At 38.8% G+C, this 17,130-nt stretch overlaps 2 protein-coding genes across 2 annotated transcripts in view; one reads left to right on the top strand and one right to left on the bottom strand.

Annotated features, from left to right (window-relative positions):
- Col4a4 (collagen type IV alpha 4 chain) overlaps window positions 1–17,130 on the top strand; it is a 165,928-nt gene that overhangs the window by 4,497 nt on the left and 144,301 nt on the right. Inside the window, exon 2 of the mRNA XM_087209310.1 lies at window positions 9,299–9,406. Within this exon, the coding sequence (XP_087065436.1) occupies window positions 9,299–9,406 (108 nt within the window). The remainder of the gene's footprint in view (window positions 1–9,298; window positions 9,407–17,130) is intronic.
- Col4a3 (collagen type IV alpha 3 chain) overlaps window positions 1–17,130 on the bottom strand; it is a 136,431-nt gene that overhangs the window by 92,660 nt on the left and 26,641 nt on the right.

The raw sequence follows: 17,130 nt of genomic DNA, 5'->3' as shown, positions 1-17,130 counted from the left end.
TTCTGCTTTCTATCTATGTGTATATACGCAGGAAAATTCTACAAGTGTAAAGAGTGGTTAAAATTCTAAATGGTTAAAGTTAGTTATCTCTGAGGTTAGAATTATGGTGATTTTCATGTCTGACTTTATATTTTCTTGACCTATTTCACAATTTTTGAGTGTATAGTGCATCATAATCAGGAAAAACATAACTTTTCATTTTTTTAAAGAAAAGAAAATGATGATGGCAATGGAATGGTAGGTTGTTAACCTATCCACAAAAATGAAAAATAAAAATGAATTACTGAGAAAAGTCTATGTTTTAAGCTTAGTTTATGTTTATCTATCATCTCACTCCCACATTCTAAGCCAATTAAACAAACAAACAAAAAATCCAATATAAGTTTCAGGCATTCAAGAATGAGTCAATCTGAAAACAAATATTTTCAGGTACACTTTTCATTTTTGTGGGGTTGATAAATAGTGCCCTTGGTAGCCATTAGGTAAGGATATGATAAGAAAGTTCTCAAACCAGACACCCAGACTATATAGAGCCCTAGGAGGCTTCAAGAAGGCTCTTCAGAATACGGGACACAAAATAAATGAGAAGGAGGCTGACGGTATCTCACTGACCATATTTCAAAGGCTGGGTAGTGCTTCGCAGGTTCTCCACACAAAACTCTTTGAAATGTTTTTTCACTTTACACAACCAGTGTCTATAATTCATAATGAGCAGGTATTTGAAGAATGGAAAGCCAGTTGTATGCTCAGAGATAACAGTAGGACGTAGAAATGTTTTTATAGACTTTGGCATAGGGATTTAAAAGAAAAGGGAAAAAGATATAACTCTGGCCACACCTTGTAGTGATTTGGATTTACAGCCAGAAACAGAAAAGATTATGGTGCTGGGTTGTCATAAAAATGTAACTTCCTTTAAAATGTCTAAGAGATAAGCAACAAGTGTTGAAATCAGAAGATACAAATGATAAAATCCACATCGAAGAAGACTTCCTGTAATTGAACACTGGAAGTAGTAATGGAATATCTGATAATGCTCACAGTTATGCTATACTTAGATTTGAAGAAGCTCTAAGAATAATTCAATAGAACTTTTTAATGCTTAAATGCAGAAAAAATAATATATATTAATAACCATTTCTTCATACTGTTTCTATATGAAGGATTATATATAGATACTGTGTTTTTTCAGACTGAGAATCCATCTTACCATAGAAAGAATGGCCCTCATCAAGAAATCAAACAATAACAAATGCTGGTGAGGCTGCAGGGAAAAAGGAACCCATCTACATTGTTGGTGGGAATATAAACTAGTAACAACTACTATGGAGATCAGTATGGAGATGTTTCAAAAAACTAAAACTAGAAATTCCATTTGACCTAAGTGTTGCCTTTCAAAGTTTCTTCCCAAGAGTAAAAGACATTATATTGCTGTGATACCTGCATATCAATGTTTATAGCAGCATAATTTCTAAGAGCTAAATCTTGGAAATGGCCTATATGCCCATCAACAGATGAGTGGATAAAGAGAATGTGGTATTTACATACAAGGGAGCACTACTCTGCCATAAAGAAAGAGAGTCATTTGTAGAAAAATGGATGTACCTTGAGACCATAATGTTAAGCAAAATAAATTTTATAGAAATTTAAATATCACATGGTTTCTCTTATATGAGAAACTCAAATTATAAATAAAGAGCAAAATAAAAGATAGGTAATAGGAAGTAGAGAGATAGATCTTTCTCAACTGGGAAGGGGGTCAAGAGATAGAGGGGGATAGAGAGGAAGAAAAGGAGATAAAAAAGTAGTGAAGATATGTTATATACATGAACCAACTCCATGAACCAACAAGGAATGTTATGTACATGAATCAGTAAGGAATGTAAATATTATATACTGCAAACATGCACTAATAAAAAGAAAAGAATTTTCATATCCATTACCATTCATAGTTTTGTGATTTGGTACCAAAGAGTCCCTGAGAAATAGCAGGCTTCTCAATATGTGGAAGATGAAATGAACCAGCCTCCAAGTTATTTAAGACATCTTCAGAAATGAGCCTCAAAGACATGCAGTACAGGATTAGTTTCTTTCTAGGGACACAATTTTTACTCTAGTTGTTCCTGATTTGTAATTCAAGGCAATTATAATATTGGGGCTAGGCTATAATTATATTTTCGTATGTCTTTTATCAGCAAAAATTCAGAAACAAGAATTTAAACCTCTAACACAAAACTCTCCACACAAAACTCCTTGAAATGATATAGGGCATGGTTTGCAAACTACCATCTGCAGGGGAAATTTGGTACACCTGCCTGGTTTTATATGGCCCTTGAGCTAAGAATGTTTTCACACATTTAGATTGTTATATGACAATAAAAAATAAAATTGAATTAAAAACATTGTTAGCCTTTCCAGGAGAATAGTCACTGGAGGAATTGAAGATATTGCCTCTTGGCTCATAAGCCTGAGATATTTACCACACCTTACTCTCCAGAAAAAGTCTGCCAAACCCTAGTATAGATTAGAAAACATGGGAGCTAGACATAGAATAAAGAGATTCAAGCTGTTTTTGAGACTGTGTGACCTGGACTGGTTAAATGCCCTCCTTGGGTCTCCACTCTGACATTGATAGCCTCTTTTGCTTTAATTCCAGTATGTGTTTCAGTCCACATTTGAGCTGTTTACAAAATCCTAAGAAACCTAACTTTACTGCACCCAAAGAATAGCTCTGTGATCTCTATTTGCTTTGGAGGAAGTCAAGCTGGATGAGGATGAAAAGAAGTAATTATGGTATTGACAAGTTTTAAAATGTCAGATCAAATAATTTGACCCAAGCAGATTTGTTTATTAATGGCTGTTATGGTTTAAATCTGGAATGGCCCCCCAAAATCTCATGTGGAACAGTCGGGCAGTGGTTAGAACATATGGATACTATGGGCATGACCTGGAGGGGTGTTGTCTTTCTCCAGCTCTTTCTTTCTCTCTCTATTTCCTGGCCATCAGGGTGTGAGCAGCTTTCCTCTGCTATGCCCTTTCACCATGCCATTTCTGCTTTGGAGCCTGCTGACCATGGACTGAATCCACTGAAACTGTGTGCCAAAATAAACCTTTCTGCCTTTAAGTTATAAGTGTTAGGTATTTTGGTACTGGGGATCAAACTCGGGACCTTGCACTTGTGAGACAGGTGGCAGTACACTGAGCCAAATGCCCGGCCCTGGGGTTTTATATTTTACTTAGGATTTTACCAGGAAATGTGCCCTTGAGAAAAGACAATGCATGAAGCTGTGAGAGTGAATCAAAAATTGCAATAGGGACCCCAGGAAGTTAAAGATGCCAAGAATAAGAAATGTCTGCCAGGGGCTGGGTCTTTAGCTCAGTGGTTTCGCCACCTGCCTCAAAAGCACAAGGTCATGAGTTCAATCCCTGGTACCAAAAAAAAAAAAAGGAAATCTCTGCTAAGGAAAACTGCAGACAGTGAGCAGAGCCAGCCTGAGAGAGAGGTCATGTGGAATGCAACTAGCAATGCCATAGAGATGGAACTACCCAAGCCCTGTGGTACTCACATCTCATAATAACCTGCCCCAGAGGCTGGACTTATAACTACAGAATTTAATGTTTTCCCTGCTGGATTTCAATCTTGCTTTTGTCTGATTCCTTTCTATCCTCCATTCTTCCCTTTTGAAATGTAAATGTTTACCCTGTACCACTGAATGTTGAAAGTGTTTAACTTCTTTTTAACTTTTCATGGGGCTCATAGCTAAGAGTTGCCTTGAGTCTCAGAAGAGACTTTGGACTTGGGACATTTTAGTAATTCTGCAATTGTTATGACATTGGCCACTCTTAGAGATAGACTAAACGCATTTTGCATAAAAAGATGGATGTGAGCCTTTTCGGAGTTAGGGGTGGAATGTTATAATTTGAACATGGAATGTCCCCCCAAAATCTCATGTGGGGCCTGGTCAGAGGTGTAGCTTAGTTAGAACAGGCAGGTTAGTAGAAGGTTGTATTCTTATCACTGGTTCTTCTCTTCTCTTTCTGTATCCTGGTTGCCATGGTGTGAACTGCTTTATTCCATGATGCCCTTTTACCATGTAGTTTCTATCCTGGAGCCTGATTACCATGGACTGAACCCACTGAAACAGTGAGTCAAAATAAACCTCTGTGCCTTTCAGTTGTAGGTGTTGGCATTTTGTCCCAGCTATGGGATAATGTCTAATACAATGACCAAGGCTATTCTGATTGAGACAAGAATCCTGCAAGTACAAGGGTCTTGAGTTTTAGTCAATTTTTTTTGATAAACTTTAAACAGGTTTAGCATCTCCAATCAGACAAAAAAAAACAAGGATGTGTCTTGACTTTGAAACATCATGACTAATCTCATTAAATCATGGATGTTTCCCAAGCTATGACCCCTGATTGAGGCAGTAGGTGTTCTTTTAGCAATAAGGTAAGAACAACATACATCAAGGATGGTTAAGAGCCACAAGACCTGTGAGACACCATTTAAAAACGTACATGGACCAAGAGACAGAGGGAAGGGGGAGAGAGTGGAAGGAAAGGGGATGCAAAAAGAATTAAGATGCGTTTTGTAATGTACCAACCCCCGATGAGGAATGTAATCATTATGTATGCATAAGGGAGGAACTGTGCTCTTCTCAGTTTTGAGACTTGCCATAAATCTATAGAAATTAAGGCACTGTGCTGTTGGTGTAGAGGTGGACAAATAGACTGAAGCAACAGTCTGCTGAGGGAACAGACAACCGAAAAACAAACCATGTATATGGAAACCTCACAGATGGCAGAGTCAACAATGCAGGTCCCTGAGGATGGACAGATCACTTAATAAATGACACTGAATCCATAGGTCATCATACAGAAACAACAGTTACTCCATGCCATAATTTAGAGAAGATCAATGCCAAATGGACTCAAATGAGATGTTTAAACTTTGAGAAGAAAATTTAAGTGGGTGCCTTCGTGTCTTCAAGGCAGGGAAAGATATCTTAAATGAGATGCCACAATATAAACAAAAAGAACATGATCAATAAATTTTACCATATTGAAAGAAAATATTTTGTTTCTCAGCAAATATCAAAAGAATGAACAGATAAATTATAAACTGCAAGATAGTATTTGCTACATATATAATAAAAAAAGGATTATATTCCTAGGAATCAAAAAGAAAAGGACAAAGGACAAAAGATAGGACCAGTTGTCTTACAGAAGAGAGGATTCAATCCATAAACAAAGAAAAATATACTAATGTTTTGAGTGATAAGAGAAATGGCACATTTAAACCAAACTCAAGTATGAATTCACATGCTCCACTGTGGCAAAGATTAAAAGTGGATTCCAGAGTGGAATAAAATGAAATCTGACAGACACAGACCAAAGTTTGGTGAAGATGAGGAGAAAAGCCCTTACGTCCTACAGGTAAGTATATGAGCTCTTTTCCCACATGAATGCAACATTTCCTAATAGAGATAAAGGTACACCTTCTTCACCTAAATTAATGCCACATCTAGCATATTCTGTTGAGAAAATGTATGTGTCCCAGGACAGACAGACGACAAACGTGTTCACGGCAGTGACAGTTCACAGTCTATAGCAGTAAGAATTGAAAAATCCCGCATACACTTCAATGATAGAGTAGAAAAACAAATTCTATTATATACAGAGAATGGGGTATTATATAGTAGCAAAAATGAATAGTTCTACGTGGCTGGCTACAACAACACGGAGAAAAGTAAGTCAGAGAAAGATGTTGTTTTGTTGCCCATACTGGCCCTGAAATCCTGGGCTCAATCCCTGCCTCAGCCTCCCTGGTAGCTGGGACTAAAGGCATGTGCCTTTTTTCCTGGCCCAGGTACTATTTAGAGAGATTGTTAGTTAATGAATATATGAGTGTGTGTGTGTGTGTGTGTGTGTGTGTTTGATGTTTTTCAGTCCTGGGGAAAGAATCCAGGTCCTTACAGATGCTAGTCAAGCACTGTATCACTGAACTACATCCCCAGCCCTATTTATTTTGAGAAAGGGTCTCACTAAGTTGCTCAGGCTGGCCTCAAACTTTATGTCCTCTTGCCTCAGTCTCCCAAATACCTGGAATTACAGTCATATACCAATATGCTTGCCTGGATGATGACTATTTATGGATCACTGGCACTGGTGCCAGCCAGGGGATCTAGTTTTGAATGTTAAACTATGTTCCTATGTTCAAGAGGCTTGTATTCTAAGAGAATGTGCTTCATGCAGGACAAGTAATTGTGGAATACGTTACTGAAAGTAAAATGAGTTAGGAGATAACAACTGACTTTGCTCCTATAGAATGTGGTTTAAAAACAAGAACAAGAACAACAACAAAATACAACACTAAACAGCAAACTTGTATACTGTGCCTGTTACTCTTAACTGTCAACTTGACTAAGTTAAGAGACTCATGGAGCAGTGGTTGGATCAAGGGGTGATACACTCATCAGTGAACTGATCCACTGATGTTCACAGCTGAATATGCAACCAGGAGGTGGGTCACTGTGCCTCTGGAGGACTGGTCCCACCCTGCTCTACTTCCCAGACACCACAAACAGAGCAGCTTTGCTTGGCCACATGCTCCCACCATGATGTTCCCATCTTGGGGCCAATGAAATGTGAAAAATGACATAGAAACAGCCACAAGGAAAATACAGAGGAGCATAGATTACACAGTTCGATAAATACAGGTGAACTGCGTACTATAAGCAAGCTAGGATTTGTGTTGTCCTTGTATTGACACCCTACAACTTACAATGCACTTGAAACATCAAATTCCAATGAATTTTTATTAGTACATAATAATACCAGCAGTTCCAGAAAGGAATTCTGCACCTGGATTTTTGTGTTTCTGACCAACTTTGCAATCAAACTGCTAAGTGGGGCTCAGTGCACTGGCAAGTCATTTGAAGTCCTTTTACCAGCATTTGGGTTAATGGTTAAGGGTTGGCATTTCAAGTGTACTACAGTTTCCGTTCAGTACTTTAGTTAATAATACATCATTCCACAGTGTCTCAGAAATATGTCAAAACAAGTAATGGCAAACTAGACCAATGCATTTGAGATCAGGAGGTGCTTTAGACAAAAGAAATCTGGGGCTAGGGATTTAGCTCAGTGGTTCCGCCACCTGCCTCGCAAGCGCAAGGACATGAGTTCGATTCCCGGTACCAAAAAAAAAAAAAAATCTGGCTATCTACTTCCAATATAGAGGTGTCATTAATTTCACTGAGAAAAACATGTACAACTGGAATTCTTGAGTCCCACAGATGGTTTTAAGTTTCTCATTCTATTCAGCATCCTCTCTATCTTACAGCTGAAAAAGACTTGTTACTCTCTGATTGGTGTTTGCAGTAATACAGAGTATCTCAGCTTGTAGAATGAACTACTTGTCTCTCTAACACACGACCCCACACCTTGAATTTCAATCTGTTGAAATCAAGGTCAGCTGGAAACTAATACACAACTTCCATACTTTTTGTGCCTGCAGATTTTAACTACAGCTATAGACTGAGGATGGTCCAAAATATAATGTAAATCTGAGATCTGACAAATTGCCCTTTTCAACCCAAAATAGAGTTTTTGACTTTTGCATTTTGAACCCACTTAACTAATGTCAATTCCTATTAAACTACTATAAAATTTTACCAACAGAGGATTTCTTTTCTTCTTCAATGGAAAAATTCCATGTCCTAAAACTATTCATGAACTTGTAAATAAAAGCACTTTTCTCACGGAAAATATTCTCTTGTTCTTTACAAGAATGCTAAGTAAATATTGCTGAACTTTTAGTTTCTTGATTCTTTTTGGGATTAATTGGTTGTAAAAGGCTTTATCAAGGTAACATCTTAATTTAATTAAGAGAAATATATTTATTAAAGTGAAACTATTTTTTAAAGGCTTAAGGTACAGCATAATTTTCCCATTAACATTAAACGTGAAAATTTTAACTCCTATACTAAACTTAACATCAAGTAACCCATAACAGAGACAAGTTTACAGGTACCAATCATGGAGAACTAAGATGCTTGTTTGGAGTCTGAAAATAAAGTTCTAGAATTCATGGTTAAGACCTAAAAACTTTTAGCCTGCTCGTGCTATTAAAGGTCAGCTATGAATGGCTTTGTGAGTCTGAGCACTTTTGTGAGTCCTAGGTCCAGCACATTCTGGAAACATCTGTCAGCATCTTTTTTATTTTCTTATTTTCTAAAAGAAAGAGACTCTGAAATCTATACACACTCTTTAAACACCAATTGTGTGCCATACCCATGTTTAGGACTATGAAAAATCCCCTTGTCTGTCAAGGAGCCACCAACATAGAGTAGAAGAGACAGAAGAGCCAAAAATTGAACAAGTGGTTAAAAGTTGGTGAAAAACCAGCAGTATTTGGGGTAGTAGAGAAGAAGGTGTGCTCTGGGCTGCTAGAAAGTAACTATAGATTACAAAAAATAAAGCCCTTGCTTAAAACTCTGTGCACACACACACACCCCTTGTTTCTGCTCTTTCTTTTCAATTCACATGGAGAACACAAAGAAACACTGTATCTTAAAGTGGTAGACAGCATTTAGCCGTGTGCACTTGGAAACAGCTTTGATCTCTCTGGTCTTCAGCTTTCTTAGATTGGGCAAAACTATGTCTCTATTTTCTTGTGCTTTTAGCAGTGCTGTGATGAAGTGGAAAGATGCATACGCCTATAGAATGTGGCACCTCCGAGGCTCTGTAGACACCTGCAACACTATGCACAATCGAACGTGTTGAAAGAAGAGTAAACATTCTGCTCAACGTTCCTATTCTCTTTCACAAATGTTGAAGGCACAATCCATTCTTCAGACACGTTGTCTAATTGCTGTACGCACAAGAATTACCCAGGGAATATGTTAAAAGCACAAGTCCTTCTGAACTTTCCCTCCCCACAATCTGTCCTTCTGACCCAGTGAATCTGGACAGGAGCCAGGGGCATGAATGTTTAGTCTAGGCTGGTCCCAGGAATCTGAATATTTAAGAAGTTCTCTCACGTGATGCCCGTGGGTCACAGGCAACAATTCAGGAACACCGGACGCAAGGGATTAAGCCCGATTTGGGGGTCATTCCTCAAGCTTTGGACTTGCAGAGACTTTCGGGAAATTTCCAATCAACCTCTTTGGAATGCTTCAGATTAGGGATAAATCCCTGGATCTGCCTGACCCAGTCACAGAGGCAGCCCACGTGAGCCAAAGGAACCACAACAGCCCACGGATTACCTGGTTATGTCTAAATTCCTAAAGTGCTTCTCTAGAAGGATGGGGCACCAGAATATCCAGACGTGAAGTTTCCAGGTGCTATCCGTGATGAGTACGACCCAATCCTGGGGCCCGTGGTGAGGGTGGAATACACAAGAAAACGGGTAATGAGCTCTGCTGTAAAACTACTGAATGGATGTGAGCAAAATGTATCACCCAGGGGAGGTGACGAGGATGTGTGGGGTAAAAATGATGCAAGCTTGTTAGGTGTGTGTGCCAAGCTGCCACAATGAAGCCCATTAATCTGTACAGCCATTTTAAAAAATGGAAAAAAACAAACAAACCAACCTACTTAGCTTGCAATTACACAGATAATCCTCCAGAGGAATACGGGATATTTTCTTGGCTACATGGCTCACTCAGCACCCGTTTCTAGGCTACAACCTGCTCTGTGCCTCACCTGAATTTGTCATTCCTTAGTTTCCTGTGCCCTGTCCTCAGTGGAGAGTAGAAACAGCTGGTACTCTCTACTGGAAAATAAAGAGAGAAAAACCTTTTACATGCAGAGAAAATAAAGTTAAAACAAGCTTCAGCTTCATTGGTGTGTTGTCAAGTGTTGCAAACACTATTTGGGGTCTTTTGTGAACATTCTTATCTTTCTAGACAAGAAGGTCCCATGCCCCAGGTCATGTCCCTGCCCTGAGCCAGCTGTCTGATGATGGAGAGAAATGGGATAGAAAGGTGCAGGTCCCTGCCTGGCTCCTGGGAATCAGTGGGGCCACGTTGTTTCTGTGTCTCTGGTTATGCAATTTTTTTTTTTTTTCTGCAGTACCGGGGATCAAACTCAGGACCTTGTGCTTGCGAGGCAGGTGTGGTGCCACTGAGCTAAATCCCCGGCCCTGGTAATGCAAATCTTTTGTTGACTTCCTCTTGAATTCCTTCCACTGGCTCCTCCAATTGCCAAAAAGAAAAAAAAGTAAGACCTTGCATTAAAAAAGGAGTATCTCTCCCTTTGTCTACAATTTGTAATATCTCTCTCTTTGTCCCATTTGGAAAACTCACCTCACTATAATGGTTTTAAAATTCATTTTGAAACTTTTTAATCTATCACTAACATGGGAATTCCTTGAGAATAGGGAATTTTTTTCTCATAGTTCCCATTAGTATATGGCCAAGAGTGTTTGTTCAATGCACATATATATAAACAAATACATGTATGGAAGAATAAATGAATGAAAGTTAATGGACACAATTATCTAAAAAAAGATGTCTCTCTCACGTGCTTCATTTGAAATGATAAATAATTGTAGTTGCAATAATGTATTCAACTTTATTCGGTTCATTTGAAACAGTTTAATATTTATCGATATAAGGTTATGTTCTTGATATAGGATACATTTTATTTAAATTTGTAAATAAGCATTGTGATAATTTTAAAAATCGAAATTTGTGGTTACAAACCTAATTCTAGCCAGACTCTGACAGCCACTCACAAATCCAAGTTCAATGAAATCCTGAGGCAGGAAGCAGCCTTCTCAGCTCCAGTGGTGCAAGCGGTGACAATAATGAAGATAGCTGTTGTCACTATCGCTTACAGACGATGACCCACAAAGATAGCTCAGGACTGAATAAAAAGTCTATTCTGACCAAGAGAGCAACACGCAGGCCCTTGCAGAGCAAGCCAACAAGCAGAGCTTCACTACTACCCAGGTAAGAGACACATGGTAGCATTTTAACTGTCCACCTCTGTATAAACGTGATTCCTACACCTCACAGAAGATATGGGAAAGATGTGTATTTGAGGAGTCATCTTCGGTGTTCTAGAGCCAAATTGCTAGGGTAACCACCCATTCTACCACCCACCAATCTGAGACTCACTTGTTGCTTTTGTTTTTCTGTACTGTCTGGCACAACTGCAGAATTGGTTTATGAACCAATTTTTGTAAAATAACAAAAGTACCAAGACCATCGTGTTAAGTGAAATAAATCAGACTCACCAGTTTAAAATATTGCGTGACTTCTCTTACATGAGGAACTCAAAATATAAATGAAGAGATAGGTAAGAGGTAAGAGGGAGGTAAGATAGGTGCATTGCAAACAAGTACTAATAAAAACATTATTACACCTACCATTTTTCTCCATGCACTAGAACCATTTATTACCCTAAAACATTTCTTTAAATTCTGAAAAAAAAAATCATGCATAACCACCTTGAGGTAGAAGAGTCCTTAAATGGTGTTTAATGGAAAACATTCCTATTTTGTCCAAGATTATTGGCTTATTTAAAATTTTTTCTCTTAATTTCCATAATATATATTCTAATTGAAAAACATTTCAAATTTATTAGCACAGAGTGTGGAAATTATTCACCTGTGTGTGTTATTGTTGCCATAGTCTCATTTTGTGTATTAGTGATTTTTTTACTAGAACGACTAGTATTTTTTTTATTTTCAAATATTTCCCAAATATTTGCTATTGTATTTATGAATTTAGTTTTTGTACTCAATTCATGTTTTTTAAAAAAATTTCCTCCTTCTTATTTAATTTTCTATATTTGATTTTTAAAAACTTTTCTTATGTGTATGGTACTGGGGATCGAACCCAGGGCCTTCATAGTGAGCTACATCCTCATCTTCTTTTATATTTCATATTTTGAGACAGAATCTCACTAAAATAATTGATAAGTTGCCTAGGCTGGGCTTAAAATTAAAATCCTCCTGCTTCAGCCTCCCAGAGTGCTGGAATTACAGGCATGTATCACAATGTCTGGCTCTGGAAAGTCTTTTTGAGTTGACTGTTCATCTTCATTTTATTAAGAAATGTGCCCATAGAAGTGCCAGGTAACGTTCAATCCTCTCTGCCCACCTGCTCCGGGTCCCAAGCTGACTATGGGGGCCACAGAGAGGATTCTGACAGCAAAAGGGCTCCTGTGCTCTGTCTCAGGCTCTGAGATCAGAGGGAGACAGGGAGCGAGCAGAGCGAGGTCATCTCGAGGTCCCTGCTGCCGCCCCTTGGGTTGCCTGGAGCTCCTGGGTCCCTCCAACTGGGTCCCTGTCCTTAAAGCTGGTGAGCAGTTCAGTACAGTTCTCGCTCTGGGCTCCAGGAAATAAAGCAGAAGGAGGAACAGTTTGACTGCTACCCTAGCTCTGCTGGTTTCCCTGAACTTTTCCTTCTGTAGATACAATCTGCTCAAATTGCCTGACTTTGAATATGTCCAGTGTTTCTTAACAGGATGGGCCAATACAATAGCTAAGTGTTTTCCTCAGAAAACACTTTGACCAGAGCCCATATAATCTTATCCCCAATTTCCTCATTATCAGTATTTAGCTACCTGCCATTATGATCTTGAGTCTCTACTTAAACTAAGAGTTATTTAGGAAAAAGTTTTAAAATGCATAGGTAGGCCTTTATTTCTTGTTGTTTCTTTCTAAATTTAGGACACTGTAATCAGTTTTGATTCACTAATTCTGTACATATGTAATTTGTGAAATTCTCTCATTATTTCTTTGTGGCCAAATGATAGTCACTTTTTATAAATATTCCATGGACATGGAAAGAAGATTTTGTGTGTGTGTAGGACACAGTGGGGCACACTAGGAGACCCTTGTTGATCACATTGTCCTGGACAGTGGTGGCAAACCTACGGTGCATGTGCCACAGCGGGTTGTTTGTCACTGAAGGCTCTGAAAGATTTGCCACCACTGGTCCAGGGCCTCTGACTCCATGCAGCTCAAAGTGCAGGTCTCAGTTTCTTACCTGTCTGTGGGGAGGTTAAGTGCACAAATCGACTGCAGGCATTTGATATCTTTTTGTTCTATTTTCTGAATAGAACTCAATGTTATAGTTTATGGAAGTACTTGGCTCCCAGTGGAATGGAAATTAAAAAACAAGACAAAACACAATTTCCTTCACTACAGAAAGTTTAAGAAACCCTGTTCCAAATTCTTTTGATTGGCTTAATTTGTCTGGGACCCTTTATTCACAATTCACTCTCACTACCCAGAGAACACATTAAACTTCTTTCTTAGCTCTTCAGGCCACCTGCTACCCCCCCCCCCCACCCGCTGGGGAATGTGATTCTGGGGCTCTTTCTCTACAATCACCTGCGCTGCTGGGCTTGGGGACTTTCATAGCCCCAACACCAACTCTAGGAGGAGATGTTTATTTACATTTACACCATTTGGTCCCACAATGAGCTGAGATGTACAAAGAGTGGATGAGAAAACTGAGGCCTGGGGTTGATTTTCATCCTACCTTGTTAGATTCTGGGGAAAATAAAACAAACAAGTCAAATAATGATAGTGTATGCTAATTCCCACTTGGCATTTCAAAGCAGTATATATGCCAGAGAAATTAGGTAAAATGATAGGGGAGAGAGGTCACAACCAGATACAAACTTGGTCTTCACTGGACAAGCTTCAGCATGAAATAGGTAGTCAGCACCTGAAGTACTAATTGTCTGGGGTGAATTTACCAACTGTTTTGACACACATTTTTACATCTGAATGGTATAATGCAGACTAACATGTATATTCTGTACCAAATGCATGTCTTCTCTTCATATAATCACAGAGATAAAATGAACACTTGAGTTTAGAAGAAGCAAATTCTTTCAAAAGATTTGCTTTAGAGAATGACTGAATTAACCATTATCTAGTTACAGAGAAATTTAAGCAACAACAAGTTTCTTTCTTTCCTCCATAACTCTCATTAGTCCATTTTTAATAAGGGCACTGCTCTTGAAGAAACTGTCAAATTTATTCCAAATTCTTTGTGTTATATAAGATCATTTATATTCTAAATTCTTACTCTTTCCGAAATTAATTGCTGTTCCAGCAATTAGTTATGAAAAAATTTACTCTTAGCCATTGTAATTACCAAATTAGTAAAATGATTTCCATTCAAGGGAACCTGAGATTTCACCAGTAGTTGCAGACATGGTTGACCTCCATTAGAATAATACTGGAATTTTGGAGTTGAAGGCCATTGTGTAAAGTTTGCTGTATCTGTCTCCATGATGACTTACACGGCAGATCTTGCAATCTGATCACTGATTGGCTGAGTCACTGTAATCGTCTATGGGAGACACTTGCTTGTCTTTTGCAGCCTATCAATATGGCACTTGCTCCACAAATGCTTCTTGTGTGGAATCTTTTTTATATGGGTGATGACAAGTGATTTTTGTGGACTATTTAAAACACTTCAGAGCTGACTGTATTTCCTGCCTCTTCACCTTTTTAACCTTTTTAGGGGGTATAAAGTCTGAATTCAGAAAATGAGTCTTTTGTATATACCTAGAGTTCAGCTTTTGTATCCTTTGTAAAAGGAATTTCATTTCTGTTTGTTTTTTGTTTTTTGAAACAGGACCTTGCTATGTAGCCCAGGCTGACCTCAAACTCATGGCGACCCTTCTTCCTCAGTCTCCAGAGTGCTGGGATTACTGGTGTGCGCCACCACACACAACATAGGAATTTCACTTCTGTGAATGTGTACAAAGAAATATAATCCTAAATCTGGAGCAGAGTGTCATATGTAAATGTGATTGCAGTAGCATTATTTAAAATAATAAAAAGTTTTAAATGCTCTAAGTGTCTAATGGAATAATGGTCAAGAAAGCTTGAAGGGCCGGGGATGTAGCTCAGTGGAACCACATTCACCTTACAGGCAAAAGATCTTGAGTTTGATCCCTGGTACCACAAAAAAAAAAAAGAAAGAAAGAAAGCTTCAAAGTTTTAAATGTTCAGAAAGAGCAAGGTGATTGAGAAAGACTGAATATTAAAAATTGTTTATATGACCATACAAACATTTTTATAAGAAAAAAGGATTGGGTATGCAATGCTTTTACAGCTACATTTAAAAAGTTCTATCCATAATAAACATGCTAGAAGAAAATACTAAAAAATTGTCTTGTCTTTAGGTAGCAAAACTGATTTTTAAATTTTTCAGAACTTTGCACATTTTCTTTAATGAGCACATATTATTTTATCATAGTGAATCAGTACATTTTATATTAACTAGTCATATATCTCAACCTCAATGAAACACAAAATTCCTCATCTGTTATATATAAGTATTTTGATCTGAAATAATAAACATACACATTTATAGATAATCTATAAAATATATTTATCATATATTTATTTTAGGTTGAGAAATAGTTCCATTTCAGTTTTTCAGGGATGAATACAGACTGTTTTAAGAAGCATGATTTTATGTCCAGGTTTTAAAAGGGCATCAGGATTTGCAAAAGAGATTTGGCATCTCAGCTCAGCCAGCAGCAAAAGTGAGAGGGTATTGTGGAGTCCAAGGTCAGGGTGGCAGGAAGAGAGAAGCATGGAACCCCTGAGTGTGTCTCTAGCTCTTGAGGAAACTGTATGTACTAGGCATCAAATATGAAAAGTCTATTTCAATATTTTCTGACTTGGTAAATATTTCCCTTCATTTACCAGTAGTAACCACAATTAAGATGAAAGCTGGGGATGTATTCAGTGGTAGAGCACCTACTTAGCATGCATGAAACCATATAGGAAGAAAAAAAGAGAGAGAGGAAGAAAGAAAGAAAGGCAAAAGAAAGAGAAAGGAAGGAAGGAGCAAAGAAAGAAAGAAAGAAAGAAAAAGAAAGAAAGAAAGGTGCAAAATGCAAAGGAAATTTTGTGAATGTAGAGGATGTTTCTCTTTTTCTTCTCCACTGGACAAACTTTTTCTTTCTTCTTGGCAGGGACACATCCATTTCCACCACTGTGACTCCTTTAGAACACGTGACTGAAAATATATTTCTAAAGATTTCTGGGAAATGAAACTTGCTGATTTTGGTGGTGGTAGTGGGGATTACCCGTGGGGATGCTTTCCCTTCATACCAGATAACACATACACACAGAAGTGTATTGTTCAGACAATGAGGCGCAGCAACCTTAGGATGAACTGACATCAGGTAGGGGGAGGCAGGAAGAAATGTTGGGATCCTTGAAACACTGGATCCAGCTTCACTTGCAACCATCATGACCTCTGCATTTTTAAATTTTGAGGGCAAATAAATTCTTATTGTTCACACCATTCTGAATAGAGTTTTAGGTTCCACACAATTACAAGGCTGATAATTGGAACTCTGATTTATTTCTTACTTGATGAAAGGAATGCATATTAATATAGTAAAGTGGATAAACTCTTTACCACTTTTGACTTGCACTATGAAGGCAGCACGAGTCCCCAGGTGAGAGCAGGGCTTTGATGATGAGTTTGGAACAATGCAGAGCCATCCACCTATCACCGCCAAGTTGTGTTGATCAGCTTCAAAGAACGCAGACATCCGCCTGCTTCTCTCCACCCTGTGCATCATCTCCTTTGGACCACTGCCACCCCTCGCTGCTCACCCCCACCAGGTTCACGTGTTCTTCCTGCCTCCTCCGTGGCTCACTTCTAACCCGTTCCTCACACCACACCCAGGAGCTCTCTCCAAAGCACGTGACCACGTCGCTCTTCTGCTCGAGACCCTTTTATGCACCATTCTCGAAGGATGGAGTTCATACTCCTAAAGATGTCCCTGCAGGTGGAGCCCCACCCTCTCCCGCTTCCCTCCTCGCCCTGCAGTGCAGTCTGCCTCAGCCATCCTGGCCACCTCTCTGGCCTTCACCCAGGAAGCCCAGCACAGCATCGGCTGTTCTCTCTACCCTACCTGGAAGCTGGTCCTTCCAGCCTTCCTGGCAGGCTCTCCGTTCTCCGTCTGCATATCACTTTCTGGAAGGGTTCCCTGACACCCCTGTATTCACCCAGCAGGCATTGTATACCCCATGTTACTGTCCCGTCATATGATGTTACAATTAGCTGCTTTTTGGCCCCTAATTCTTTCCAGAGTGGGCACTCTATGAGGACAAGTCCACTTTCCGCTCTC

Source organism: Heterocephalus glaber, unplaced genomic scaffold, assembly GCF_053883595.1.
Source record: "Heterocephalus glaber isolate CG9 unplaced genomic scaffold, H.glaber_assembly_v1.0 deba00001004, whole genome shotgun sequence".
NCBI classification, from domain to species: Eukaryota; Metazoa; Chordata; class Mammalia; order Rodentia; family Bathyergidae; genus Heterocephalus; species Heterocephalus glaber.
Note: the sequence above shows the minus strand (reverse complement) of the source record. Positions and strands in the feature narration are given on the sequence as shown.